The sequence below is a fragment of the Nomascus leucogenys genome, chromosome 10, assembly GCF_006542625.1.
Source record: "Nomascus leucogenys isolate Asia chromosome 10, Asia_NLE_v1, whole genome shotgun sequence".
Lineage (NCBI taxonomy): Eukaryota > Metazoa > Chordata > Mammalia > Primates > Hylobatidae > Nomascus > Nomascus leucogenys.
In genome coordinates this window covers 5,279,088-5,306,866 of record NC_044390.1, presented here as the reverse complement: position 1 = coordinate 5,306,866, position 27,779 = coordinate 5,279,088, and the positions used below count along the sequence as shown (strand labels likewise).

The 27,779-nt window shown below is 39.7% G+C and overlaps 1 protein-coding gene across 1 annotated transcript; it reads left to right on the top strand.

Annotated features, from left to right (window-relative positions):
* The first annotated feature begins 209 nt into the window (after nt 1–209).
* Nucleotides 210–23,870, top strand: ACTR6 (actin related protein 6). The gene is made up of 11 exons (XM_012500169.1): nt 210–388; nt 4,411–4,528; nt 5,113–5,181; nt 7,155–7,278; nt 9,578–9,713; nt 9,801–9,857; nt 11,773–11,871; nt 11,967–12,045; nt 17,903–18,074; nt 19,493–19,631; nt 23,231–23,870. The coding sequence occupies exons 1-11, from the start codon at nt 321–323 to the stop codon at nt 23,358–23,360; spliced, it is 1,191 nt and encodes a 396-aa protein (XP_012355623.1). The 5' UTR covers nt 210–320; the 3' UTR covers nt 23,361–23,870.
* The last annotated feature ends 3,909 nt before the right edge of the window (nt 23,871–27,779 follow it).

Below are 27,779 nucleotides of genomic sequence, written 5' to 3'. Positions count from 1 at the left end.
CACATCACGCAGCCGGTTCTCTACGGGATTAGAAAAAACTTGGCGCGAATCAATCTGCGCAGTTAAAAACAAATACGAAATGAGCGAGAAAGCACTTAGCAGTCAAATCTCGCCACCACATAAACAGGTTAAGTTTGGAAGCACAGCCCCCTAACATTCGGTGCTGCTTAGCATCTCCGACTTCCGGCGTCCTCCGTTGCTAGGGTGACCAGAGGCGCGTCCTAACGCTCCGCCCAACAAACCATAGAGTACCGGAAAAAGCTCGAGCAGAGGGGTCGGAAAGGGAAAATAACGGCGGCTGCGGTGTGGTTGGTGGTGAGATGACGACCTTAGTGCTGGATAACGGAGCTTACAACGCCAAAATCGGTTACAGCCATGAAAATGTGTCGTAAGTGCCTTCTTTCTCCGAGGGACAAGATATATACGCCTAGTGGTTTCATGTGCTACGTTTCATCTCCGGACATCAATGAACTGCAAACGCCCCCGCGCGGCCCTGACTTAGCCAGAGGGATTCCCTGGTTGGAGCTGGGTGGGTGGTTGTGATGCTTTGAATTGAAATTGATTTTGGTTTTAGTTTTGGGCTGCGAGGCCCCGGAAGTGGGATGTATGTTTTATTTCGTAACAGGAAATAGCCAAGGAAAATAGGCTTGTAGAGATGCGTTCCTGACGGAAGGGTCCGTAAAGTTCATCAGCCTTTGGAAACTGTGGGCACCGTGTTTGGGTGTATGTGGATTTTCCTGGGTACAAGATTATAGGTTTCATTAGATTCTCAAAGCGTTCTATGACCCCCCCAAAAGTCTAAAAATCACGGTCTTAGTTAGGATCTAGAGGCTTTGAAGACTTCGGCCTACTGGCCGACCTAGTTGGTAAGGTCAATTAAACAGAAGTACTGTTAATACAATGGCATTCATAACATGTATAGTCATAAAATATATGTTTGAATAAATAAGCAAAGCTAAAGACACGCCTTTCCGTTATCAAATTAACAGAGCATTAAAAAAAATTCTTTCCTTCCTCCCTCCTTTCCTTTTTCATTTCGTTTGAAACAGAAATGAAAGAGGGAAATCAAACTGAGTAGGAATGTAAATTGTTACAATCTTTCTGGAAAACGTTTTGGCAATGTGTATCATTATCATTGTCACCGAGGCTGGAGTGCAGTGGTGCGATCTCAGCTCACTGCAGCCTGAATTCAAGTGATCCTCCCGCCTCAGCCTCCAGAGTAGCTGGGATTATAGGCGTGCACCATCACACCCAGCGAAGTTTTTGTATTTTTAGTAGAGACGGGGTTTCACCGTGTTGGCCAGGCCGGTCTCGAGCCCCTGGCCTCAAGCAATCTACTTGCATTGGCCTCCCAGAGTGTTGGTATTATGGGCGTGAGCCACCACACCCAGCCGACACAGCAATTCTTTTTTTTTTTTTTTTTTTTTTTGGAGAGGGAGTCTGGCTCTCTTGTCCAGGCTGGAGTGCAGTGGCACGATCTCGGCTCGCTGCAACCTCTGCCTCCCAGGTTCAAGCCATTCTCATGCCTCAGCCTCCCAAGTAGCTGGGACTAGAGGCACGCACCACCACCCCTGGCTAAGTTTTGTATTTTTAGTAGAGACGGGGTTTCACCATATTGGCCAGGTGGGTCTGGAATTCCTGGCCTCGTGATCTGCCTGCCTCGGCCTCCTAAAGTGCTGGGATTACAGGTGTGAGCCACCGCGCCTGGCCATGACACAGCAATTCTATTATTACTTAGAGAATTAATTAGAAGTGCTTTGTATTATTCATAGTCATCGTATACAGGCAGCCAAAAAAATGGGAAGCAAGCTAAATAATCAGGAATAGCATATTGGCTAAATACACCAAAATACAACCTGAGACTGATAACAAATTCAGCTTCTTAAAATTATGTCTTCAAAGAATATTTAGACATGTAGAGAAAATGCTGACAGTATTATAAGTGAAATAAGCAGGTATAAAACATTTTTTACAGTATTATCCCAGTGTCATCTCGTATACACATACAGACACATTTGTATGCATACATGTGTGTATAATTAATAATGGCTGTAGTTTGTCTTCCAAACCAAATTGTAAGCTCATGGCAAGCAGCAAGAGGCCCAGGTGGGCGGATCACGAGGTTAGGAGATAGAGAGCGTCATGGCTAACACGGTGAAACCCTGTCTCTACTAAAAATACAAAAATTAGCCAGGCGTGGTGGCAGGCACCTGTAGTCCCAGCTACCTGGGAGGCTGAGGCAGGAGAATGGCGTGGGCCTGGGAGGCGGAGCTTGCAGTGAGCCGAGATTGCACCACTGCACTCCAGCCTGGGGCGACAAAGCGAGTCTCAAAAAAAAAAATAAAGTTGCTACTTCTGTACCCTGTAGCAGCAGCAGTCACCAGCCTTTTTGGCACCAAGGACTGGTTTCGTGGAAGACAATTTTAACGTGTGGTTGGGGGTATGAGTGTGGGTGATGGTTTTGAAATGAAACTATTCTTAGGTATTAGATTCTCACAAAAAAAGTACACAAACTATATCCCTTGCATGCACAGTTCAAAATAGGGTGCGTGCTCCTATGAGAATCTAATGCTATGGCTGATCTGACAGGAAGTGCAATTTAGGTGTTAATGCTTATGGCCCCACCCTCCTTTCCCACCCTGGTGCTCACCTCTTGCTGTGAAGGCTTGGTTCCCAACAGACCACAGACAGGTACCGGACCACAAGCCCTGCGGTTGGGGACCCCTGCCCCATAGCATCTTGCTGATTGAAGGTCTTCGGCTTCATGGGAACTTTATTTATTTTTTGAGACAGAGTCTTCCTCTGTCGCCCAGGCTGGAGTGCAGTGGCACAATCTCTGCTCACTGCAACCTCTGCCTTCTGGGTTCAAGCAATTCTCCTGCCTCAGCCTCCCCAGTAGGTGGGATTACGGGCATGCACCACCATGCCCAGCTAATTTTTATATTTTTTAGTAGAGATGGGGTTTTACCATGTTGGCCAGGCTGGTCTTGAACTCCTGACCTCATGATCCGCCCACCTCAGCCTTCCAAAGTGCTGGGTTATATGCATGAGCCACTGCTCCTGGCTGGAAACTTAATTTTTATGGTCATAATTTTTAACTTGTGAATCTTTTTTTTTTTTTTTTTTTTTTTTTTTGAGACAGTCTCGCTCTGTCGTCCAGGCTGGAATGCAGTGGCGTGATCTTGGCTCACTGCAAGCTCTGCCTCCCGGGTTCACGCCATTCTCCTGCCTCAGCCTTCCACGTAGCTGGGACCACAGGCGCCCGCCACCAGCCTGGCTAGTTTTTTGTATTTTTAGTAGAGACGGGGTTTCACCATGTTAGCCAGGATGGTCTCAATCTCCTGACCTCGTGATCCGCCTGTCTCAGCCTCCCAAAGTGCTGGGATTACAGGCATGAGCCACTGCGCCCGGCCTAACTTGTGAATTTTAATCCAAATAGTATTAAGACTTTCTGTGTTAAAGCCAGAAAGACTAGGACCTTTACCAAAGCACTGGCTTTCGTCTCTGCAGTGGCAGAAGCAATACTTACCTGTAAGGATTTCTTGAGGATTATTAGAGAAAGAAAAGATCCAGTATAGAACTTGTTACATACTGAACTTTAAAAAAAAATGGGGGGGGGGGGGTGGACATTTTTGTGTTGTTATTATTTTAAAATAGAGACAGGGCCTTGTTCTGTCCACCCAGGCTGGAATGCAGTAGTGGGATCACAGTTCATTGCAGCTGCAGACTCCTGCGTTCAAGCAATCCTCCTGCCTCAACCTTCCTCTAGAAGATAGGAATATAGATGCTCATCACCATGCCTGCCTGATTTGTATTTTTCTCTTTCTATTTTATTTTATTATTAGTTTTGAGACTGAGTTTTGCCCCATTGCCAAAGCTGGAGTGCAGGGGTGCGATCTCGGACCACTGCAACCTCCGCCTCTCAGGTTCAAGTGATTCTTATGCCTCAGCCTCCCTAGTGGCTGGGACTACAGGCATGTGCCACCATGCCTGGCTAATTTTTGTGTTTTTTTTTAGTAGAGATGGGGTTTCACCCTGTTGGCCAGGCTGGTCTCAAACTCCTGACCTCAAGTGATCCACCCGCCTTTGCCTCCCAAAGTGCTGGGATTACAGGCGTGAGCCACCACGCCCGGCCTTATTTTTTATTTTTGTAGAGACAGGTTCTGGCTATGTTGTCTAGGCTGGTCTTGAACTCCAGGTCTCAAGCAATCATCCTGCTCCCAAAGTGCTGGGATTATAGGCATGAGCCCCCACTCCCAGCCTTTGGTATTATTTTAAGACAGAATGAGAAACACTGGATATACTAATCTTAGGATACGCTAATCTTTTGGCATCAAGAGTGGTGGTGAAGTAAAAAGGTTTTTAGGAACTAAATATTTAGGGGATAATTATTTGTTTCCTTGTTTCTAGGGTTATTCCTAATTGTCAGTTCCGGTCAAAAACAGCACGTCTTAAAACTTTTACTGCCAACCAGATAGATGAAATAAAAGACCCTTCTGGACTCTTTTACATCCTTCCTTTTCAAAAGGTAATCCAATTAATTATGTTTCATTTCTAGCATTGTAGACCTAAATTTAAAGATAATTTTAATTGTATGTAAAAGGCTGTGTGTAACTTAAATTTTAACTACAACCTAATTAAACCCAAATTAAAATTTGATTGTTTGGGTAAAAATAAACGACCATGATTTAGTTACTTATTGTGAGTACTGATTTTTACTTACATTAAATCTAAGTGGTATGCACACATTAATTTAAGAAAATAAGTATAGGGAGGCAACTGTATATATTGGTGTGTCTTTTGAACCTCTGACATTTTAGTAATTGCTTATTTGTGAGTTTTTTTTTAACTTTTTAAAGGAGAAAAACATACTAACATAATCGATTTGAAATTCATACAGCAGTATACCTATGTAGTAAACCTGCACGTTCTGCACATGTATCCCAGAATTTAAAGTATAATAAAAAAAAATTTTTTTTAATTAAAAAAAAGAAATTCATATAGCATTACACTGGAAATGGTAACCACAGATACAAATCAGTGATTTGGAATTTGATTTTTAAAAATTATTCAAATATTCTTGATAATTAAATTTATAAAAACATTTTTTAGGGCTACTTGGTGAACTGGGATGTTCAAAGACAAGTTTGGGATTACCTTTTTGGAAAAGAAATGTATCAGGTAACAAATTAGAGTATGTATTCAAATTCTGTTTCCATGTTTAATCGTAATGAAAAATTCAAATTTACATTTAAAGATTTATAAACTTATGAATATGTTCTCAGCACATATTTAAGTCACTTTTAAAATAAATAATAAACGCAAGTGAATAAAATTTCCATGTTGAAGTAGAGGTTGAGTAAAGATAGTCTGTATGAGACTCAGAATTGTACTTCAGATTTCTATTATTAGATCAATTCACTATATCATCTTAATTTTCACAATAAAACGTTTTTGCTTACATATCTACGTGAATATTACAAGAGGATTTTGTGTTTTTAATGTCTGTAATGTGATTATAGGTATAAGGAGAAAATGTTCAAGTTTTAATACTTTTCAAGAATGTGTGTGAGAGAATTACATAAACTTGAATATCTTAAGCATCTTGCCCTTTTCCTTTTTTTTTTAATTTAAAACATCTGCAGGCCAAGCCTGTAATCTCAGGTGGCTCATGCCTGTAATCTCATGCCTGTAATCTCAGCACTTTGGGAGGCTGAGGCGGGTGGATCACTTGAGGTCGGGAGTTTGAGACCAGCCTGGCCAACTGGTGAAACCCCGTCTCTACTAAAAATACAAAAATTAGTTGGGCATGGTGACACACACTTGTAGTCCTAGTTACTTGGGAGGCTGAGGCAGGAGAATTGCTTGAACCCGGAAGGTGGAGGTTGCAGTGAGCCGAGATTGCACTACTGCATTCCAGCCTGGGTGAGACTATGTCTCAATAAATAAATACATACATAAATAAAACATCTGCAAGTTTTTTTTTATTATGATTTTCTTTTCTTTTTAATAGACATGGGGTTTCACCATGTTGCCCAGGCTGATCTCAAACTCCTGGGCTCAAGCAATCCGCCCAGGCGTGAGCTACCGCACTGGCCCTATTTTCTCTTGTTTTGTCTTTGTCTTGTTCTGTCCTTTTTTTTTCTTTTGTTTTTTTTTTTTTTTTTTGAGGTGGAGTCTTGCTCTGTTGCCTAGGTTGGAGTGCAGTGGCACGATCTCGGCTCACTGCAACCTCTGCCTCCTGGGTTCAAGTGATTCTCCTGCCTTGGCCTCCTGAGTAGCTGGGATTACAGGCACACGCCACCACACCCAGCTCTTTTTCTTTTTTTTTTTTTTTTTTTTTTGTATTTTTATTAGAGATGGGGTTTCACCATGTTGGCCAGGCTGGTCTGGAACTCCTGACCTCAGGTGATCTGCCTGCCTCAGCCTCCCAAAGTGCTGGGATTACAAGCTGAGCCATCATGCCTGACCTTGTTTACCTTTCATTTAGAAACATAAAAACAGCCCCAATATTTGTTGTATCGTTCGTTAATGTTTCTATAATTGTCTTTAAACAATTTTATGGTAACATTTTCTTTCATTTTTTAGAGACAGAGTCTTGCTCTGTTGCACAGTCATGGCTCACTGCAGCCTCAATTTCCCAGGCTGAAGCAATTAGCCTACCTTATCCTTCTAAGTAGCCGGGACTACAGGTGTGCACCGCCATGCACCGTTAATTTTTATTTATTATTTTTTTTTAGTAGAGATGGGGTCTTGCTATGTTGCCCAGGCTGGTCTCATATTCCTAGCCTCTAGCAATCCTTCCACGTCAGCCTCCCAAAGTGCTGGGATTACAGGTATGAGCCACTGTGCCAGGCTGGTAACATTTTATTAATGCTACCTCTAACAGAAGTAAAATTGCATAATAGTTAAGTACATGGATTCTGTAACTAGACTCCCTGGATTCAAATCTTACCTATGTCATTAAATAGCTCTATGAACCTTGGTCACTTATTTAATTTTTCTGTGCCTCAATTTGCTCATCTATTAAATGGGGATAGTAATAAGACTTATCACGATTATTGTGAGGATTAAATTAATTTGTTTATACATGTAAAACAAGTGTTAATTATCACTACAAATTATAAAACATTTTGGAATGTTTTCTCCTATAGGTTGATTTTTTAGATACTAATATTATTATCACTGAACCATACTTTAACTTCACTTCAATTCAAGAATCAATGAATGAAATTCTATTTGAAGAATACCAGTTTCAAGCAGTATTAAGAGTAAATGGTGAGTTCAAGTTTTCACTGAATTGAGTTATATGACTATGGGTATGAATAGGGTAATACTCACAAAGTCCCAAAATATTAAGTGGCATTCTTGGCTAGCACAGTGGCTAACACCTGTAACCCCATCAGTTTGGGAGGCTGAGGCGGGTAGATCACTTGAGTTTAGGAGTTTGAGATCAGCCTGGGCAACATGGTGAAACCCTGTCTCTACAAAAAAATAGAAAAATTAGTTGGGCATGGTGACACGCACCTGTAGTCCCAGCTACTTAGGAAGCTGAGGCAGTTGGATCATTTGAGCCTGGGAGGTTGAAGCCGCAGTGAGCTGTGATCGTGCCAGCCTGGGTGACACAGTGAGATCCTGTCTCCAAAAAAAAAAGAAATTGAGTTATGTGAAGCGTGAATATGGATATGAACCAAGTAAAGAAACTCTAAAAGTTACAGAATACCATGTGGCATTTTTTAGATTTGAAGGAAATAAGACTTGGATTTTTTTTTTTTTTTTTTTTTCCGAGATGGGGTTTTGGTCTTGTTGCCCAGGCTGGCGTGCAATGGAGCAATCTCTGCTCACCCTCTGCCTCCTGGGTTCAAGCGATTCTTCTGCCTCAGCCTCCCAAGTAGCTGGGATTACAGGCGTTCGCCACCATGCCTGGCTAATTTTGTATTTTTAGTAGAGATGGAGTTTCACCATGTTGGTCAGGCTGGTCTTGAACTCCTGATCTCAAGTGATCCACCCGCTTTGCCCTCCCAAAATGCTGGGATTACAGGCATGAGCCACCACACCTGGCAAGTTTTGGAATCTTAAAACTAAATGGACCCTTAGAGATTATATAGTCAGACATCTCTCATTTTATCTTTTTACTAATATTTCTTTCTAATGAAGTTACTGGCCACATTTCTTATTTCTGAAAGATTCTGAGGTAGTTATCTTTTCTGTCATTTATGTATTTGCAATTATTATTGTTTGTTTGTTTGTTTTTGTTAAGTCAGGGTCTTGCTCTGTTGCCCAGGCTAGAGTGTGGTGGCACGAACATGGTTCACTGCAGCCTCCACTTCCTGGGCTCAAGGGATCCTACCGCCTCAGCCTCCCAGGTAGCTGGGACCACAGGTGTGTGCTGCCATGTCTGGCTGATTTACTTATTTTTTGTAGAGACAGGGTCTCCTTTTGTTGCCCAGGCTGGTCTCAAACTCCTGGACTCAAGTCATCTTCCCACCTCGGCCTCCCAAAGTGCTGGGATTATAGGCGTAAGCCACGGCTCCAGGCTGAATTCTTATTGTTTGAAATAATGTTAGTAGCTCAGGCTGCCAGTTTGAGGGAGAACAATCTGTAAATATCATCTAGAAGCAAGTTTATTACAGGCTTAGATTACATGACATGGTTGGGTACAATGAAAGTATTTAAATATTTAACTTTCAGAATTTAAGTCCATATAAGCAGCAGTATGGGCAGTGGTTAAGGGCACAATCTCAACCAGGTGCAGTGGCTCATGCCTATAATCCCAGAACTTTGGGAGGCCAAGGCAGCAGGACCACTTTAGGCTAGGTGGTCAACATAGTGAGACTCCATCTCTACAAAAGAAAAATTAAAAAATTAACCAGGCATGGTGGTGCATGTGTATAGTCCCAGCTACTGGAGAGGCTGAGGCAAGAGGATCACTTGAGCCCAGGAGGTGGAGGTTGCAGTGAGCCATGATCGTTACCACTGGGAAGGTGCTACTGGCATCTCATGGGTAGAGGCCAAGATGCTGTTAAACATCCTACAACACATAGGAAAGCCCTCTACAACAAGGAGTTATCCAACCCCCAATGTCAGTAGTGCTGAGGTTGAGAACCCTGCTCTAAAGACACACTGCCTAGGTTTGAATCTTGGCTCTGGTACTTCCTGTGTGACTTTGAGCACATTACTTAACTTCTCTGAGCTTCAGATTCCTCATCTGTAAAATGGAGTTGTTTTGAATATTAACACACACACTCATTATACAGATTTTAGAATAGAGTCTGGCATGTAATAAATGATCAGTAAAAATGAGCTGCTGTTGTAGTAATTCTTTTAAACTATGGAGTGAATATTTACCCTTAAAAACGGATACCAAATTTTATTATGTTTACCATGTAAGTGTGGTGTTTTAAAGTATAAACACTATAAAGATCTTTTGACAGTTATGAATAGTATTATAAATTAACATTTTTCCTGTAATTAAAGGGAGCATTTTTGTCTTGGTGCTTGTCTTTCTTTTCTACCTTTTTAATTGCTTTAAATTAGTGTTATATTTTTGTTCTCTTTTTTATCTTTTTTTAAATAGCTGGGGCTCTCAGTGCACATAGATATTTCCGAGATAATCCTTCTGAATTATGCTGTATCATTGTTGATAGTGGATATTCCTTTACACATATAGTTCCTTATTGTAGAAGTAAAAAGAAAAAAGAAGCAATTATTCGGTGAGTTGCATTTAATTTTCATGTTGTTTCTAAAGATTAAACAGAATGATAATGTGCAATAATTAAATTTGAGTTCTCCCCTTTCAGGATAAATGTGGGAGGAAAACTCTTAACCAATCATCTAAAGGAGATCATATCTTACAGGTGATGCTTAGCTTTGATTCTTTGGGAGGATGGGGCTCTGGGGAGGAACCTTTTAAAGTAATTTAAGATTATTCCTTACTTTTAAGGCCAGGCATTGTGACTCACGTCTGTAATCCCAGCACATTGGGAGGCCGAGGTGGGTGCATCACTTGAGGCCAGGAGTTCGAGACCAGCCTGGGCAACATGGTGAAACCCCACCTCTACTAAAAATACAAAAATTAGCCAGGTTTGGTGGTGCACAGCTGTAATCCCAGCTACTCAGGAGGCTGAAGCATGAGAATCATTTGAACCAGGAGGTGGAGGTTGCAGTGAGCCAAGATCACGCCACTTCACTGCAGCCTGGGTGACAAAGTGAGACTCTCTCTCTCAAAAAAAAAAAAAAAAATTGTAAATGTTGTACATTAACATAACTTATGCTACTATTTTTAATTTTATTGTGTTTAACACATAAGTAGAATTCTTAAATCTCAATTTCTTGTTACATTAACTTTGGATGGTGTCATACCATCAGGATCCCTTTGCTCCCCTATGTGCCCTACTCCTTTATATTTGCTCCCCCACTGTGTTGCTGACCCTTGGCAACCACTGATTGGCTTTCCATCACTATATGTTTGTTATCTGAAGAATGTTAGTTTCTTTTTGTTTGTTTTCTTTTTACAATTTTATTATTACTATTATTGTTATTTGAGGCAGGGTCTCACAGTGTTGCCCATGCTGGTCTCAAACTCCTGGGCTCAAAAGATCTCCCGGGCTCAAAAGATCTCCCATCTCAGCCTCCCGGAGTAGCTGGGATTACTGACCTGCACTTCGCGCCCCTGAGCTTGGCAAGAATGTTACAGTCTCAGATAACTAGAAGGAGGATATTGAGTGTTACCAATACACAAAAATGGATGTGTTGAAGATGATGAATATTCTACTTACCCTGATCTGATGCACTGTGTGGGTTTCTTTTTGATTTTGAGACAGGGTCTTGCTTTGTCACCCAGGCTGGAGTGCAGTGGTGTGTTCATGATTCACTGCATCCTCAACTCCTAGGCTCAAGAAATTATCCTGCCTCAGCCTCCCAAGTAGCTGGGACCACAGGCATGTGCTACCACATCTGGCTAATTTTTGTATTTTTTTGTAGAAACAGGTTCTCACTATGTTGCCCAAGCTGGCCTTAAACTCGTGGGTTTAAGCTGTCCTCCTGCCTCAGCCTTCCAAAGTGCTGGGATTACAGGCATAGCCACAGCAAAACATCACTGTGTACCTGAGAAATATGTACAATTATTACATGTCAGCTTAAAATATATACATATATGTTTTAAAGCTACTGGTGGGAGAATGAATACTGGGATGGCCACACCCAGTCATGCCATACATTTAGCAATTTTTTCATTAAAAATAATTATGGCCAGGTGCAGTGGCTCGCATCTGTAATCCCAGCACTTTGGGAGGTGGAAAAGTTTTTGTTTATTTTTAAACATCTTTATTTCTATATAAGCCAATGTTTAAGCTTCATCCTCAGTCAAACATTTATTGAACAGCTTGTATGTGCTTGGTACTGTGTGCTGACTCAACAATACTTAATATAATCAGAAAAGAAAGTGCATAGAGTTAAGGCACTGTAGCAAGATTCTATTCAGAATGGTTTGCGGGGGGATGTTTGCTCTTTAGTTAGATAAACCCCACTTAACATGTTTATTTTCAGTTTCCTTACCTATAAACTACACTAATACCTACCCTCAGAGGAATAGTGTGGAAATTAATGGAAGTGACAGTATTCCATAAAGTTAGAATTATTTTACACGTTCAAGAATTTAAAATTTCAAAAAATCGGTTGCCTGAAAATTTAATTCCAGAAAAAAATTTCAAATAATTATAAATTATATTTAATTGTTTCTATTTCAAATTTTACAACTTTTATTTCTGTTAGGCAGCTACATGTTATGGATGAAACACATGTGATTAATCAAGTGAAAGAAGATGTATGCTATGTGTCTCAGGATTTTTATAGAGACATGGATATTGCAAAGTATGTATAATGACAATCTAAGAATTGGAAAGTAGATTGTTGGGGTATGTTACACATAATTAGAATATTTCATAAATCTCAATTTTGTTTTCCAGGTTGAAAGGAGAAGAAAATACAGTAATGATAGACTATGTCTTGCCTGACTTCAGTACAATTAAAAAGGGCTTTTGTAAGGTAATTTTTAAAAACCATCAATGGTTGGTTGCTGCGGCTCATATCTATAATCCTAGCACTTGGGGAGGCTAAGATGGGAGTTAAGAGACTGGCCTGGGCAACAAAGCAAGCCCCTGTCTCTATTATAAAATTAAAAAAAAAAAATCAGTGATATTTCAAGTGATCACTTCAGTTAGATTTGAAAAGAATTTCATTTAGGCCAGGCGTGGTGGCTCACACCTGTAATCCCAGCACTTTGGGAGGCTGAGGCAGGTGGATCACGAGGTCAGGAGTTCAAAACCAGCCTGGCCAACATAGTGAAACCCCGTCTCTACTAAAAATACAAAAAAAATTAGCCGGGTGTGGTGGCAGGTGCCTGTAGTCCCAGCTACTTGGGAGGCTGAGGCAGGAGAATCACTTGAACCCGGGAGGTGGAGGTTGCAGTGAGCTGAGATCACACCACTGTGCTCCAGCCTGGGCAACACAGTGAGACTCTGTCTCAAAAAAAAAAAAACAAAACAGAATTTCACATCTAGCTGGGATTGGCAGGGCCTTGGAGAGTTGCTTTTCTTTTGTTTGTTTTGTTTTTTTGAGACAACATCTCACTCTGTCACCCAGGCTAGATGCAATGGTGCGATCACAGCACTCACTATAGCCTTGACCTCCTAAGCCCAAGTGATCTTCCTGTCTCAGCCTCCAGAGTTGCTGCGACTGCAGGCATGTGCCACCACACCTGGCTCATATTTGTATTTTTTGTAGAGGTGGGGTCCTACAGTGTTGCCTAGGCTGAACTCGAACTCCTGGGCTCAAATGATCCTCCTGCCTTGGCTCCTAGGTGTTGGGATTACAGGCATGAGCCACAGCTCCTGGCCCTTCGAGAGTTGTTGATTACTACCTTCCTGCTGGCCATTTCACCTGGCAAAAGTGAAATTTGATTAATAAATTTCTTAGTAAATTTATTTAGAAAAAGAACTATCAGCCAAAAGATAGCACATAGGGCAAATCTGGAGATAAACAGTATCATTATGTATATTATGGCTAACCCATTTTTGTTTAGTTAACATTAGTTTAAATTGAGTTAGAAATTGGTTATTTTCCTATTGTGAAAATTATTGACATAGCTGACTAGGGCCAAATTCTACTTCTGTTTGGTCTGGTATGATTCGATTAGAAAAGGGCAAAATCCAATGGCGTTTCAAAGTGTTGAGAAGCAGTTTATCATGGATGTCAAAATAATTTCTATTTATCTTTGATCAGCTCAGATAAAATTACTTCTGTGTTTAGGTAAATGTAGAATTTGCATTTCTGGTTACCAACTTGATGAAGACTGTTGGGAAGTTAAAAATCTTTGGTCAGAAACATAAGCACATTTGCACAAGGAGACATTTATGAAAATATTCATTGCAGTGTACTTTAAAATAATGAAAAATTGAGACCTGCCTAAATATCCACTAATGGAAGGAGATTAATTTTTGATATGTTCATATAGTAAAATAATAAGCAGTAGTGAAGTCAAGTAGAGCTTATATAAACAGCATGGATAAATCTCAGAAATCTGATTTTCATAGAAAAGCACATTTTAGAAAGCTATGTACACTTTTAGCCTATGCAGAATAATATATGTTCTCTTTTTGGTGAGAATAATAATATGTTATTAAGGTATACTTAAATATGAAGTAAAAGTATAAAAAACTATGTATGTGAATGATAAAACACCAAATTAGGGGAGTGTCAGCTTATCTGTAAAGTTACATTAAGCTGGTTGGTGAATACATGGGTTATATAATTATTTATACTTAGTATGCCTGAAAACAAAAGTGTATTTTTTTGGGCCAGATTATTGAGGTGAAATATGAATCAGAGTTCAGAGACTACTTGGGGCCTTAGAAAACTGAAATCATCCTTTTATGTTCTTAGAAACAGATCCTTGTGCCTGTGTGTGGTGGCACACACCTACCTATAATCCCAGCATTTTGGGAGGCTGAAGTGGGAGGATTGTTTGAGACCAGCCTCAGCAACAAAATGAGACCCTGTCTCTACAAAAAAAAAAAATTAAAATTAGCTGGGCATGGTGTCACACACCTGTAGTTCTAGCTACTCAGGAGGCCGAGGTGGGAGGATTGCTTGTGCCCATGAATTCGAGGTTACAGTGAACTATGATCATTTCACTGCACTCCAGAGCTGGGCAACAGAGCCAGATCCTGTCTCTTTAAAAATAAAAGAAACAAAAAACAAAAAATGAAACAGATCCTTATGAAAGGACCTAGGCTGGCTTTCAGAAATGGGAATTGAGATAGATGATGGGATAAGGTTGCCTGGGCATGTATCAGGTAGAGAAAAACTGGAAGCCCAAGTCCTGGCTAGGATATGGAAGGTGTATTTTTTTACTTCTTTACAAGACAAGAAAAACTGCCCCAAACATTTAAATACCAAACCTCTTTATTACTAGGCACATTTGATCATCGTCATATTTTATAGCTGATAGCTTGTGGAAATTTTATGGTACTCTGTAGGGTTAATAGGGGTAAAGTAATCCTGATTTCTACAGAGATGGATCTGAGTAAAGTCTCAGTGATTTCCAGTCTCCTCAAATCTGACTGATCATTGGAATCTCTTGGGGCACTTCAAAACAAAACAAAACCTGTATCTGTGTTCTCAGTTCCTCTTCCTAGAATTGATTATTTCATAAGTTTGAAAACTTAAAACCTCTTCCAGATGATTGGATAGTCAACTAGGAAATCTTTCTTTTTAGAAAAACTCTCCTTCCCTGCAAATGACAACCTATTTGTTTATTGGACATTTTCTTCTAAACTCTGCCAGTTTCTTCCTTGCCAAATCATAAGCCGTGTTTTTCAAGTGAGTACCTTATGCAATAAGCCAGTAGAGGTGTGGTTATTCTCCCAGTTGACCATAACTTTACTCATCTTTAGAAAAGGCAGAAGCCATATAAAGTTTTTTATTGGCCTTTGACCTTTTGAACAGAATCTGGTTATGGATTGTGTGGGCTTCATTTACTCAGGATACACTCTGTTGCTGATTCTCATATGTAAGGTGTATTTTAATAGCAGATGAGTGGACAAAGTCAGTTGGAACTGGGCTTTTGGCAGATGATACAGTGTTACAGCAAATGTTTATTGTAGAAAGAATGGTTTAATCTTTGTCGATTTCGTTAAAATGTATACCTTATTCAGAGTCTGTGTTAAATCATCTTAATTTTTTAAAGATTTAGAAACAGTTATATTTTATATATTGGAATTTTTTATATTGTTTTGATTTTAATACTTGATTAAAATAAATACTTATTTGAGAGCCTTTATTCCTAGGGTTTTGTTAATACTTGGACTTTGATAATTTCAAAAATATTTTTAAGTAGTTGGGGGAAGTTACATACTTGATTTTCTAGCACTAATGGTAGTAACAATAGCAATAAAAATAGGCCTGTAATATCACTACAGATAACAACCAATAGAAATTCCAGTTTTCTTTCTTATCCGAAAGAGGAAGCCTACTAATGTATAATGAATTTGACTGACCTAAATTGAGAAAATCGTCCTCATCATGGATTACCACTTTCTGCAGAGCCAGTATAACATACACTATTCATTTCTTTAATTGTACTGGAACTAACTTTTTGTTTGTTTTGAGACGGGGTCTCATTCTATAGCCCAGGCTGGAGCACAGTGGTGTGATCACAGCTCACTGCAGCTTTGACCTCTCAGGCTCAAGTGATCCTCCCACCTTAGCCTCCCAAGTAGCTGGGACCACAGATGGTCACCACCACGCCTGACTAAGTTTTTAAAAAGTTATTTGTAGAGATGAGGTACCATGCTCATCTATGTTGCCCAGGCTAGCCTCAACTCCTGGGCTCAAGTGATCCTCCCGCTTTGGCCTCCAAAGTGCTGGGATTATAGGTGTGAGCCAATGTGCCCAGCCTCCAGATTACTTGTTAATGGGTAATGGCTTTAGTGCTAACATTTAACAAGGATATGTAGTTCTGGCTCTCTCCCCTAGTTAGTCATTTAATCCAGAATAAGTCACATGATCCTCTTCTGTCAATCAGGGCTATAAACTAGATACCCTCTAATGTTTTGTCAACTGAAATTCCTAAGTCTGCAACTATCTCAGCTTATTTTGAATGTTGACAAAACGAGTTATATCCCTTAAACTCAAGTCAGTGAATGGCTAGAATTTAATGAATTTGTAAATTCATAGAAAATATTTTCCATTCTGCTTGAGAAGGAAGAATGCGTTTATGAGGCATAATATTCTTCTCTTTGTTACTATATAACAATATTTTGAGTTAAAAGTGATTTATAGTTTTCTGGGTTAAAAGTGATTTATAGTTTTCTGTTCTTCCTGGAGTATTTGTGAATATTGTGTAATTTTCAGGATATTTTTTATTTTAGAATAATGTTTTGAGCATGGAATTCCCAAATGATCAACATCTAACCATTTATATCCAGGTTATGAGTGGTAGTATCATGGAAGGAATATTTTGTATGTGCTTTGGATTATGATATGAATGACCTTGAATAAGTAATGTAGCCTTGCAGTGCCCAATTGCATCATTAATTTAAAAGGAAAATATGCCCGTGTTACAGGGTTATATGAGAGTACAGTGGGATAATGTATGTAATATGTTTAATAAATGACATGTTGCTGTCTTGCTTACTATTATTCAAGAATTCATTGAGTATCTACTGTGTGCCAGGTACTTTTTTATGCTAGTTAGTGGATACGTGATGGTGAACAATATAAGCTATGAAGGATAATATAGGGTGATAGAGAATAGTGAAGGATCTTTTTATTTGGGAAGCAGAAAAAACCTCTCAGGAAGCTGAAATCTGAATAGAGAGTAGATGGTTGATTACATTAAGGGACCTATCCTTTTATGGGAGGACAACTGCATTTACAAGTCAAATGAAATGAGTGTTTTTACCTGAATCTAGGAAAGCTGATGGTTGTAAAATTGAGAGGAACCATTATTTTAATGATTTAGAATATTGTGGAAGGAGATTATTTTTGCAGCCCCCTCAGCACTACAGCTCACAGAATGGGTGGGTTAGCAGAAAATAAATAACAAGAAAATATGAGTCATGGTTGTTTAAAGTTTGTTATACATAGGCCTCATATAAAGTTAGCATTATAAGGTAACTTCAAGGATAAGGACCATGGACTTGTTTACATCATTTGGAAACTAATTTTGAATAGAGATTGAATACGTATCAAAGAAATGTAGAGATGTAGGCTCTTTCCAGAAGGGAAATGGGGAATCCTAATAGAATAGAGCCACATATCCAGTAAACACCTAAATTAGTGGAGTGAAAGTAGACAGTACTAGAAACACAAGACATAATAAATGTTTTTTATTTAGAATGTGTTCTTTGTTCCCTAGAAACTAGAATCATTGTACCATTATAGGTAGATTATGAAGTTCTCTCTTGTCTCTCCTCCTTTTCTTCTTTGTATTTTAATATTTTTTGTTGTTGTTGTTTTTTAAGAGACGGGAGTCTCGCTATGTTTCCCAGGCTGTCTTGAACTCCTGGGCTCAAGTGATCTACCTGCCTTAACCTCCCAAAGTGTTGGGATTACAGGCATGAGCCAGGGCACCTGGCCCTGTTTGTATTTTAAAGTGCGTGGAATAAAGCTACCAAATTATCTTTGAAGGAACAGCCATATTAGCGTCAGGAATTATTTAGTTGTGTTTTGTGTGATTTTGGCAACAGTAAAGGCAGCCACACATTGTAATTTTGAGAATCCTGAAACTTCCAAGAACATTATCAATATATTATTGCATATATATTATTGCATATTACTAATTATTATTTGTCATGTGAGCTAGATAATGTAACTTAAACTTTTAATCTTTTTCTTTAAGCCAAGGGAAGAGATGGTGTTGAGTGGAAAATACAAATCTGGGGAACAAATTCTTCGTTTGGCCAATGAGAGATTTGCTGTTCCAGAAATACTCTTTAATCCTTCTGATATAGGCATTCAAGAAATGGGAATTCCAGAAGCTATTGTCTATTCCATTCAAAATCTACCTGAAGGTACATAAATAGAGTAAAATACTAAAGAATTATAATTGTTTTAAAAACATCATAAGCCCTGTGAACCCTGTTTCTTCTAAATAATTTCAGGCAAATTGTTGGGTCTGTTTTATTTGCAGAGATTTGTAGATCCCATAATGCATTTACATAATTCTTGATTCACCTTTGATTATAAGTTTTTTTCTTTTATCTTTTTTTGTGATTATAAATTTGATAGAGGAAAAATCATTATGGTCTATTTAAACTTGAAGAAATGTATCTCTCCATGAGTATTAAATTGTCATATCCATTTTAGGAAAGTTTTAATTTAACCCAGATCTGTACAGAAATTTATAATTTAACAATTTAATGGTTTTCAGCTATTGGTAGACTGACTTATTCTTTCTGTTATATTTAGAGTAACATACAGGATTAATTTTAAAGAGATTGGAATATGGTGCTTCATAGTGATTTCTGGATTCTCCCGAAACATGCCTTAAGTAAATAACGTTCCAGAGTTTTAGGGTACTTTACTATCTCCCTGGTTCGCAAGAACTAGGCATTGGAGAAAATCTAGCACAGGCCATGTACTTTCCTCTCATTAAAAAAAAAAAAGAAAATGCTATCCATACATAATTATTTCACAGCTATTTTCATATTTCACATTTTATATAAAGTTGCAGTCATGATGTGTACAACATTTTGTACTACACTGCTTTAATGTCATGGCAGAGTGAGACTCAAGGTCAATATAAGGCAACTCTGCCCTTGTTTTACTGAACAGAAACGTTAGGTGGGACGGCCCATACCTGTTAATTCCTGATGGATTTTCCAGTGGTGTTTTGAAGGCTTTTAATACTTAACATTTGCTATCATGTAACTTTAATGAGTGTTCATACTTAGATCCCTTCTTTAAACATAGTTTATGAGTGTTTTTAACTATCAAAGGTAAGTATTGCACAACGTACATGTTTGCCTCAATGAGATAATGTGGAGATTTGGGCTTGTAAGTTCAAATGTCATGAAAGACCTCCTTTTCATCCTTATGGTAGCTCACAGTCTCAGCCTACAGCAAGAACCACCCCCCCTCCATTTTAAAGAAGAATAATTATAATTACCAACTTTTTTTTACTACAGTGTCACTCATTTATATATGGCTTACATGAGTGTACAGTAAGTAGCCAGTAGTTTACCACCCTCACCTTAGGTTTTTCTTTTAAAGATCTATGAGGTCATATTTCACTGTTTCATGTCTTTATTTGTATAAACTATAACCTCATTACAAATCTTAGAATGGACTTGAAAATTTATTTGGTTTCCCACCAGTAACTGTAATCCCTAATTGCTTCGTATCTGATCCCTCATCTACATCTTTCCAGAAAAGTAAATAGATTTTCTAATGCCTTTTTTCCTTTCCTTCTCCTTTTCTTCTTTTAAAGAAATGCAGCCACATTTTTTTAAGAACATTGTCTTGACAGGAGGAAATTCCCTTTTCCCAGGATTTAGGGATCGGGTTTACTCAGAAGTTCGATGTCTTACTCCAACAGATTATGATGTTTCTGTCGTGCTGCCTGAAAAGTAAGTGTTGTTTTATATAGAAATGAAACACGGAAGTCCGCATGTAGAAAAGGTGGTCTGTTGACTTGAGGTTAAAACCTGGCTGTCCCACGGTGGCAGGTTCATTTCACCTGCTGAATATTCATTTTTCTTCTTTCAAAAATTGAAATGATAAACCTTACATTTCACTAAATTAAATGGAAGTATGTAAAGTGCAAACCATAATGTTTCGTACACAGTGGGTGCTCAATTAAGTATATGGGGTGATTACTCCCATGTAGTAAATCAGCCTTGGTCCTAAGAGATTTTTATAGGCAAAGCAATCAGGTTATTGTCTATATGATTTATCTGAGATGTATTATTTCTTGACAGTTTCTGTCAGGAATAGAAATTGAATAATTGAACCATTGTGATAAGTTTTATCAATTCATAAATTGTTTTAGAATTTTTAAAATTCTCCTTTAAATGACTTTTACTAATGAGGTTTTTAAAATTCAAAACTGTTTTATGTCTACCCTGTACAGTGTTATATGAGAAAAAGTGCATATCATCACTTCCCCTTTAGTGGTTAAAATAAACTAAGGTAGGGCCAGGCGCAGTGGCTCTCGCCTGTAATCCCAGCACTTTGGGAGGCTGAGGCAGGCAGATCACTTGAGCTCAGGAGTTTGAGACCAGCCTGGGCAACATGGTGAAGCCCTGTCTCTACAAAAAATTAGCCGGATGTGCTGGTGTGCACCTGTAATCCCAGCTACTCAGGAGGCTGAGGTAGGAGGATCATTTGAACCCAGGAGGTGGAGGTTGGTGTGAGCTAAGATTGCACCACTGTATGCTAGCCTAGGTGACAGAGCAAGACTCTGTCTCAAAAACAAACTCCCCTGCAAAAAAAAACAAAAAAAGAAGGTAGAATTTTACAGCTCTAAGGGCTTATATATCATCCTATTCTATATTCTTACTTTGTAAATAAAGAAACAAGGGCTCATGAGTTGGCAAATGCCTTATGTTGAGTTAATAGCAATGATCAGATTAAAACCCAGTTTTCTTACCCAAAATATATGTCTAAAAAACTCACCCCTAGTGTTAGTGGCAGAGTTGCAAACAAGACCCCACATACCTGACTCTTAATTCTAGAGTTTTGTTTTAAAGCTAAAGTAGAATTTTCAAAAATCAACAGAAGTTAATAGAAGGCCTTCATTGGTATCACTTTCTTTTATAGCTATGAGATAAATGAATAAACAATTTAAAAATATTGGGATGATTTTTATCACCACTAATGTTCATATGTTCTTAAGAGTATAAAGCATATTGGCTTTTTATCTTGCATGTACAGATTACAGGCCAAGGGATCCACAGAAATAGGTCTTATTATTTTATTAAATAAATTTTTGTTGTGCATCCACTGCTTTTATATATGTATAAATATATGTGTATATTTATATATAAATCTATTTTTATAAAAGCTTAATGCAAATACAATAAATACAATAAAACATTTATTGGCCAGGTTTGGTGGCTCACACCTGTAATTCTACCACTTCAGGTGGCCAAGGTAGGGAGATCACTTGAGTCCAGGAGTTTGAGGTTACAGTCAGTTAGGATTGCGTCACTGCACTCCAGCCTGGGCAACAGTGTTTGACCCTGTTTCTAAAAAAAAAGAAGGAAAAAAGAAAGAAAAGAAAACCTTTCCTTTTTCTGTAGAGACGGAGTCTCACTGTTTCACCCAAGCTGGCCTCCAACTCCTGGGCTCAGTAATCTTCTGCCTTAGCCCAGCCAAGTTGGGTTTTGGGGGGTTTTTTTAATTTTTTTTTATTTTTTGAAATGGAGTCTCACTCTGTTGCCCAGGCTGTAGTGCAGTGGCGCAATCTCGGCTCATCACAACTTCCACCTCCCGGGTTCAAGCGATTCTCCTGCCTCAGCCTCCTGAATAGCTGGGACTACAGGTACACGCCATCATGCCTGGCTAATTTTTGTATTTTTAGTAGAGACGGGGTTTCACCATGTTGGCCAGGCGGGTCTCAAACTCCCGACCTTGTGATCTGCCCGCCTTGGCCTGCCAAAGTGCTTAGATTACAGGTGTGAGCTACTGCGCCTGGCTTTGGGTTTTTTTTTTTTTTTTTGAGACAGAGTCTCACTCTGTTACCAGGCTGGAGTGCAGTGGTGTGATCACGGCTCACTGCACCCTTCACCTCTGGACCCAGGTGATCCTTTCACCACAGCCTTCCATGTAGCTGGGACTGCATGCATGCGCCACCATGCCTGGCTAATTTTTAAAATTTTTGGTAGAGATGGGATCTTGCTATATTGCTCAGGCTGGTCTTGAACTCCTGGGCTCAAGCAGTCCTCCCACCTCGGCCTACCAAAGTGCTGGGATTACAGGTGTGAGCCACCATAACCGACCTTTGTTTTAATAGAGACAAAGTCTCCCTCTGCCACTTGTGTGATCATAGCTCACTGCAACTTTGAACTCCTGGGTCCAAGCAATCCTCCTGCCTCAGCCTCCTAAGTAGCTAGGACTACAGGTATATGCCACCACACTTGGCTGGAAAACATTAATTTAACTTTTTTCTTTACTTTTTTCAGATTTGAAACTCTAAACTGGGGAAAAAGAACAGTAGAAATAGAATTGAGTCATAACACAAAGTATAACCTTGGTTGTAGATAGCAAAACCAAACTAGATGTTTTACCTGCACTAATCTTACCTATTGTCTGTGTCTTCCCACATAATTGTTTATCATACACTATGTTTTCTGTTTCATTTATTAGAGGCAACAAAGTGTAGCAGCAAAAGCACAGACCGTGAAAATAGTTCTGAGTTAAATCCTAGTTCCAGCCTAAATTCTAGTTCCAGACTTAACTTCTCTGAGCCTCATTTTTCAAATCTAGAAAGTGGGAGTAGGCTGGGTGTGGTGACTCATGACTATAATCCCAGCACTTTGGGAGGCCGAGGTGTGTGGATCACCTGAGGTCAGGAGTTCGAGACTGGCCTGGCCAACATGGTGAAACCCCACCTCTACTAAAAATACAAAAAAATTAGCCATGTGTGGTGGCATGTGCCTGTAGTCCCAGCTACTTGGGAGGCTGAAGCAGGAGAAACGCTTGAACCTGGGAGGCGGAGGTTGCAGTGAGCTGAGATGGCACCACTGCACTCCAGCCTGGGTGACAGAGTGAGACTCCGTCTCAAAAAAAAAAAGAAAGAAAGTGGGAGTAATAGCTATTTTATGGGTTGCTATGAGAATTATTGAGATGACATATCTTTGCCACATACAGAATTTAGACTCAGTATGACAGTTTTTCCTTTTAGGCATCTTTTGATCTTTTGTTTATATTCTTGTTTTTTCTTTAGAGTTAGAGGGTCCATAAATTCAGGACATAGGGAAAAAGGAACATTTACTATTTTGTAGTGGTGAACAAGGTTCCTTTCCTTTTTGGGTTGCTCTATTCATATGAAATGTATGCTTATTTCTGTACCTTAAATGATTTTCTGTTGGGTTGGGTAGAGCTTGCCACATTTTAATGGCAAAAAACACAAATTACTTTTGCACCAACCTAATAGTAATTTCTGTTTCAGGCATTTCAGTTTTCCTGTAAAATCATCTGGGTTCATTTATACCTTTATTTTCAGCCCTATTACTTACGCCTGGGAAGGTGGAAAATTGATATCAGAGAATGATGATTTTGAAGATATGGTGGTAACAAGAGAAGATTATGAAGAAAATGGACATAGCGTCTGTGAAGAGAAATTTGATATTTAAGCAACATTTTTGAATGAAAGTTGTGACCATAAGGTTTAATTTCAAAGTTCCTTTTAAAAGAGGTTAAAGAACTGTGTTACCTTTCGTCCTAAGAAAAAGGCTTGAATTTATGTAAATACTTTGATCGATTGCTAATTTTCAAAGGCTTCTTAGGTAGGTTATTACAGTAAACTGTAACTCAGTCCACATTTTCATTTAGGAGCTAGACTACCATAGCAACGCTTATGCTGTTTCCAAGCGTAGGTTATTTTTCATTAAAAGAAGAATGAATGCATTTTAAGTTTAATTCTTCATATCTGAAAGCACAAATTTAACGGCTTCACTGGACAGTTTTCCTTAGTAGGTAGTTTTGTGTGACTGTGACTAAAGTATTTTATTTAAAAATTGTCATTCTTATCTATACATTCTAAAGTTGGAAAGACTGATCTTATATGTGTATAATGTTTATTTTGTACCTAGAGTACATTTAAAAGGGTGGAGACTAAGCTAATAAAGTTTTTTTGGTCACTACTGTGTGGGCAGAATATCTTATTTCACTCATAAAAGTACTATTTTTTTTAGGATGAATGAAAAGAGATTTGAAGTTAACCCAGGGTTGTTCAAGAACTCTTTTTTTTTTTTGAGACAGAGCCTTGTTCTCTCACCCAGGCTGGAGTGCAGCGGGATGATCTTGGCTCACTGCAACCTCCGCTTCCCAGGTTCAAGCGATTCTCCTACCACAGCCTCCCAAGTAGCTGGGATCTTACAGGCGTGTGCCACCACCACCACACCCGGCTAATTTTTGTATTTTTAGTAGAGACAGGGTTTTGCCTTGTTGGCCAGGCTGGTGTTGAACTCCTGAGCTCAAGTGATCTGCCCGCCTCAGCCTCCCAAAATGTTGGGATTACAGGTGTGAGCCACTGCGCCTGGCCTGTTCAAGCACTCTTGATACAAATGTTAGCGTTTTGTTTTTAAAACAAAACAGTGATCCACAATAAACATTAAAGTGTTAGATTCCAGGTTTCCAATTTCAGGGAACAGCTGACAGTGACATCAATGAATGGATCAGGTAGGCTTTTCTGATTGCAAGCAGTAGAAACTCATTTGGGCTATATCTTCAGCAAAACAAAATTTATCTAGGACAAAGGATAGCTTATAAAGTCTAAGAAAAGCTGGGTCCACAGCCTTAAGAAAGATAAAAACCAGAGTAACTTTAGAAATCTTAAGTTACAGAAACCGGGACAGTCCTAGAGCCCTGCCATCAAAATATCTCAGCACCTATATTTTCTATCTTATGTCATTGTGCTCATGAATCAAATTTCTAGCAGTCTTTTCACCCTGACTAGGATTATGTTCCTACCTTATGGCCCTAGGGGCTTTGATTGACAATCCTACTGTGATGGCCTAGAGTGAAAGAGTCTCTCAAGGAAAACTCAAGTGAAAAGATGAATGCTGGTCAGGGTGAAAGCTGTCCACTTACAGTCATAGATTATATTGCTTTAGGGCCTGGTCATTCCTTCCTAGGCCTAGACTGGTTATCATTGCAGCGTTGCAAAGTGACCATGTTTGTGTGATACCCGGTTACTGCATATAATCTGTGGACAGTGTAGCAAGAAGATGCCGGTGGTACAAGAGAAATTCTTGGAACCAAACAATATAACTGTGCTAGAAGTTCAAGGTGATGTCACTGGAGGTAAAAAGGTAAGTCCTCATTTAAAGTCCATTACCTGGTCTGGACCTCATCCTGGATGGCAGAACGCCAACCAGGTGTTTTTCCTTTGAGAAACTGGGTCATTCCTCAAAGCTGCCCTTCCCAAACATCCCCCAGCCTGATGATTACGTTCTTCTGAGAATAGTGTGTATGCGTGTTTTCACATGCTTATTACAGTAAACTACTTTCTATATAAATTAGGTCTCATAGTGCTCATTTTTTAGCCACTAAAAATTGGTGTTTTTGTGTGTGTTTTTTTGTTGAGATGGAGTATTGCTCCATTGCTCAGGCTGGAGTGCAGTGGCACGATCTTGGCTCACTGCAACCTCTGTCTCCTGGGTTCAAGCAACTCTCCTGCCTCAGCCTCCTGAGTAGCTGCGACTACAGGCGCATGCTGCCATGCCCAGCTAATTTTTGTATTTTTAGTAGAGACGGGGTTTCACCATGTTGGCCAGGTTGGTCTCGAACTCCTGACCTCGTGATCCACCCTCCTCGGCCTCCAAAAGTGCTGGGATGATAGGCGTGAGCCACCGCGCCTGGCCCTACAAATTGATTTTTGACATTAATGAACATAAACCCTAATTCTTTATCACTAGGATCAAAGCTTTCATCCATTTCAACACCTAATTTTGAAAATTTATTGCTAAATATAGATGTTTTAATATATTTTATTTCAAAGAACACTTTTAATATTAGCTCTATCTGGAGACAGTATAGATCATAAAAAATTGGCTCTAAATAGTAACATCTGGAGTGACACTTTAAAGATACGTATTGTTGTGGAAAAACATTTTTGAATTTTTGAATTCAGTGATGATTGCCTCAACATAGCAAACTGATCATGTTCACCTATTTCTCTACCTGTTCCAAGTCCCATTAAATGTCTGCTGGGGAGGGGAGGGAGGTACATGAGGGAGGAATACACAGGGTGCGTTTCAATGCTATTTGTGATACAGTATTTCTCAAGCTAGATGTTGGACACTGGGTATTCATTTTATTGGAGTCCATATTATGTGCATGACAAAATTCTGTTATCTTTTGTAAGATTAAGTCCGTAATTCTAGTAAACAAAAAGAGTACTACTGATGTGGAGAAGTGTCTAAAACATGGAAAACAAATACGATTAGATTGTTAGAGAAACAAGAAAACCCATATCCCAAGTCAGGGCAGGAGAAAACTACCAAAGAGGTAAGAACAATTCCAGAGATATTTTAATCTCAGGACAAATACAGAGAGTAGGAGAAGGCTGGGCATGGTGGCATGTGTCAGCAGTCCCAGCTACTCGAGAGGCTGAGGTAGGAGAATTGCTTGAGCCTAGGAGTTGGAGGCTGCAGTGTGGTACAGCTGCATCTGTGAATAGCCACTATATTTCAGCCTGGGCAACATAGTGAGATCCTGTCTAAAAAAAAAGAGTAGAAGGAGATCATGGGTTAGCCATTGAAAGATTGAAACCTACAGCTGTGCCCTATTCCCTGTCTTGTTATTGAGGCTGGGCAGTAAAAGGGGTTAAAGTGTAAAGGTTGGAAAGGAAAGACTAGAACCTGAAATAATTTCATATCCCCTAAGGGCATCAAAGTAAAAAAATTTTAACGGAGCAGTGGGTTGTGTCACTGAACTCTGATTAAAGCCAAGAGCTTGGACCTCATTAGAAAGAATTCTGACAGGGCAGGGCCCTAGGGAACTCAGCACATCTCCCTCCTGTTTCCCTCTTACCCCCCACAACAACCAGAGGCAAAACACCAAATTAGAACTTGGGGCCGGGTGCGGTGGCTCACGCTTGTAATCCCAGCACTTTGGGAGGCCGAGGCGGGCGGATCACGAGGTCAGGAGATCGAGACCACGGTGAAACCCTGTCTCTACTAAAAATACAAAAAAATTAGCCGGGCGTGGTGGCGGGTGCCTGTAGTCCCAGCTACTCGGAGAGGCTGAGGCAGGAGAATGGCGTGAACCCGGGAGGCGGAGCTTGCAGTGAGCCGAGATTGCGCCACTGCACTCCAGCCTGGGTGACAGAGCGAGACTCCGTCTCAAAAAAAAAAAAAAAAAAAAAAAGAACTTGGATTGGCCAGGCATGGTAGCTCACACCTGTCATCCCAGCACTTTGGGAGGCCGAGGTGGGTGGACCACCTGACGTCAGGAGTGCGAGACCAGCCTGGCCAACATGGTGAAACCCCGTCTCTACTAAAAATACAAAAAATTAGCCGGGTGTGGTGGCAGGTGCCTGTAATCCCAGCTACTTGGGAGGCTGAGGCAGGAGAATCACTTGAATTTGAGAGGCGGAGGTTGCAGTGAGCCGAGATCGTGCCATTGCACTCCAGCCTGGGCAAAAAGGGTGAAACTCCGTCACATACACAAAAAAAAGAACTTGGATTCACCCATGGGTAAACAGGAATTCAGAAATGAAAAAAAAAATGGACAACCAAGCATTAAACATTTGAGGGACACTTATCACCAGAGAGGCCCCAAATCTAACAAGAATGAATCCCTAAGGGAAGAAAATAAAGGAAAAAACAAAAACTAATATCCTCTAAAGGACTGATAGGGTTACTGTATCTATTGTAACAAGAGCAGGTTGCTATAACAAAATAGTTCTCAGAAATTAAAAATAAGTTATTAAAAATAACTTTTGGGCTGGGCACCTGTAATCCCAGCAATTTGGGAGGCCAAGGCAGGCAGATTACCTGAGGTCAGGAGTTTAAGACCAGCCTGGCCAACATGGTGAAACCCCTTCT

What these genes read in the sequence shown, in the direction of transcription:
- ACTR6 (XM_012500169.1), top strand. Translation starts at nt 321, where the DNA reads ATGACGACCTTAGTGCTGGATAACGGAGCTTACAACGCCAAAATCGGT. An exon ending in TTAAAAAGGGCTTTTGTAAG is followed by an intron (nt 12,046 to 17,902) that starts GTAATTTTTAAA and finishes TTTTTCTTTAAG; the next exon opens with CCAAGGGAAGAGATGGTGTT. An exon ending in CATTCAAAATCTACCTGAAG is followed by an intron (nt 18,075 to 19,492) that starts GTACATAAATAG and finishes CTTCTTTTAAAG; the next exon opens with AAATGCAGCCACATTTTTTT.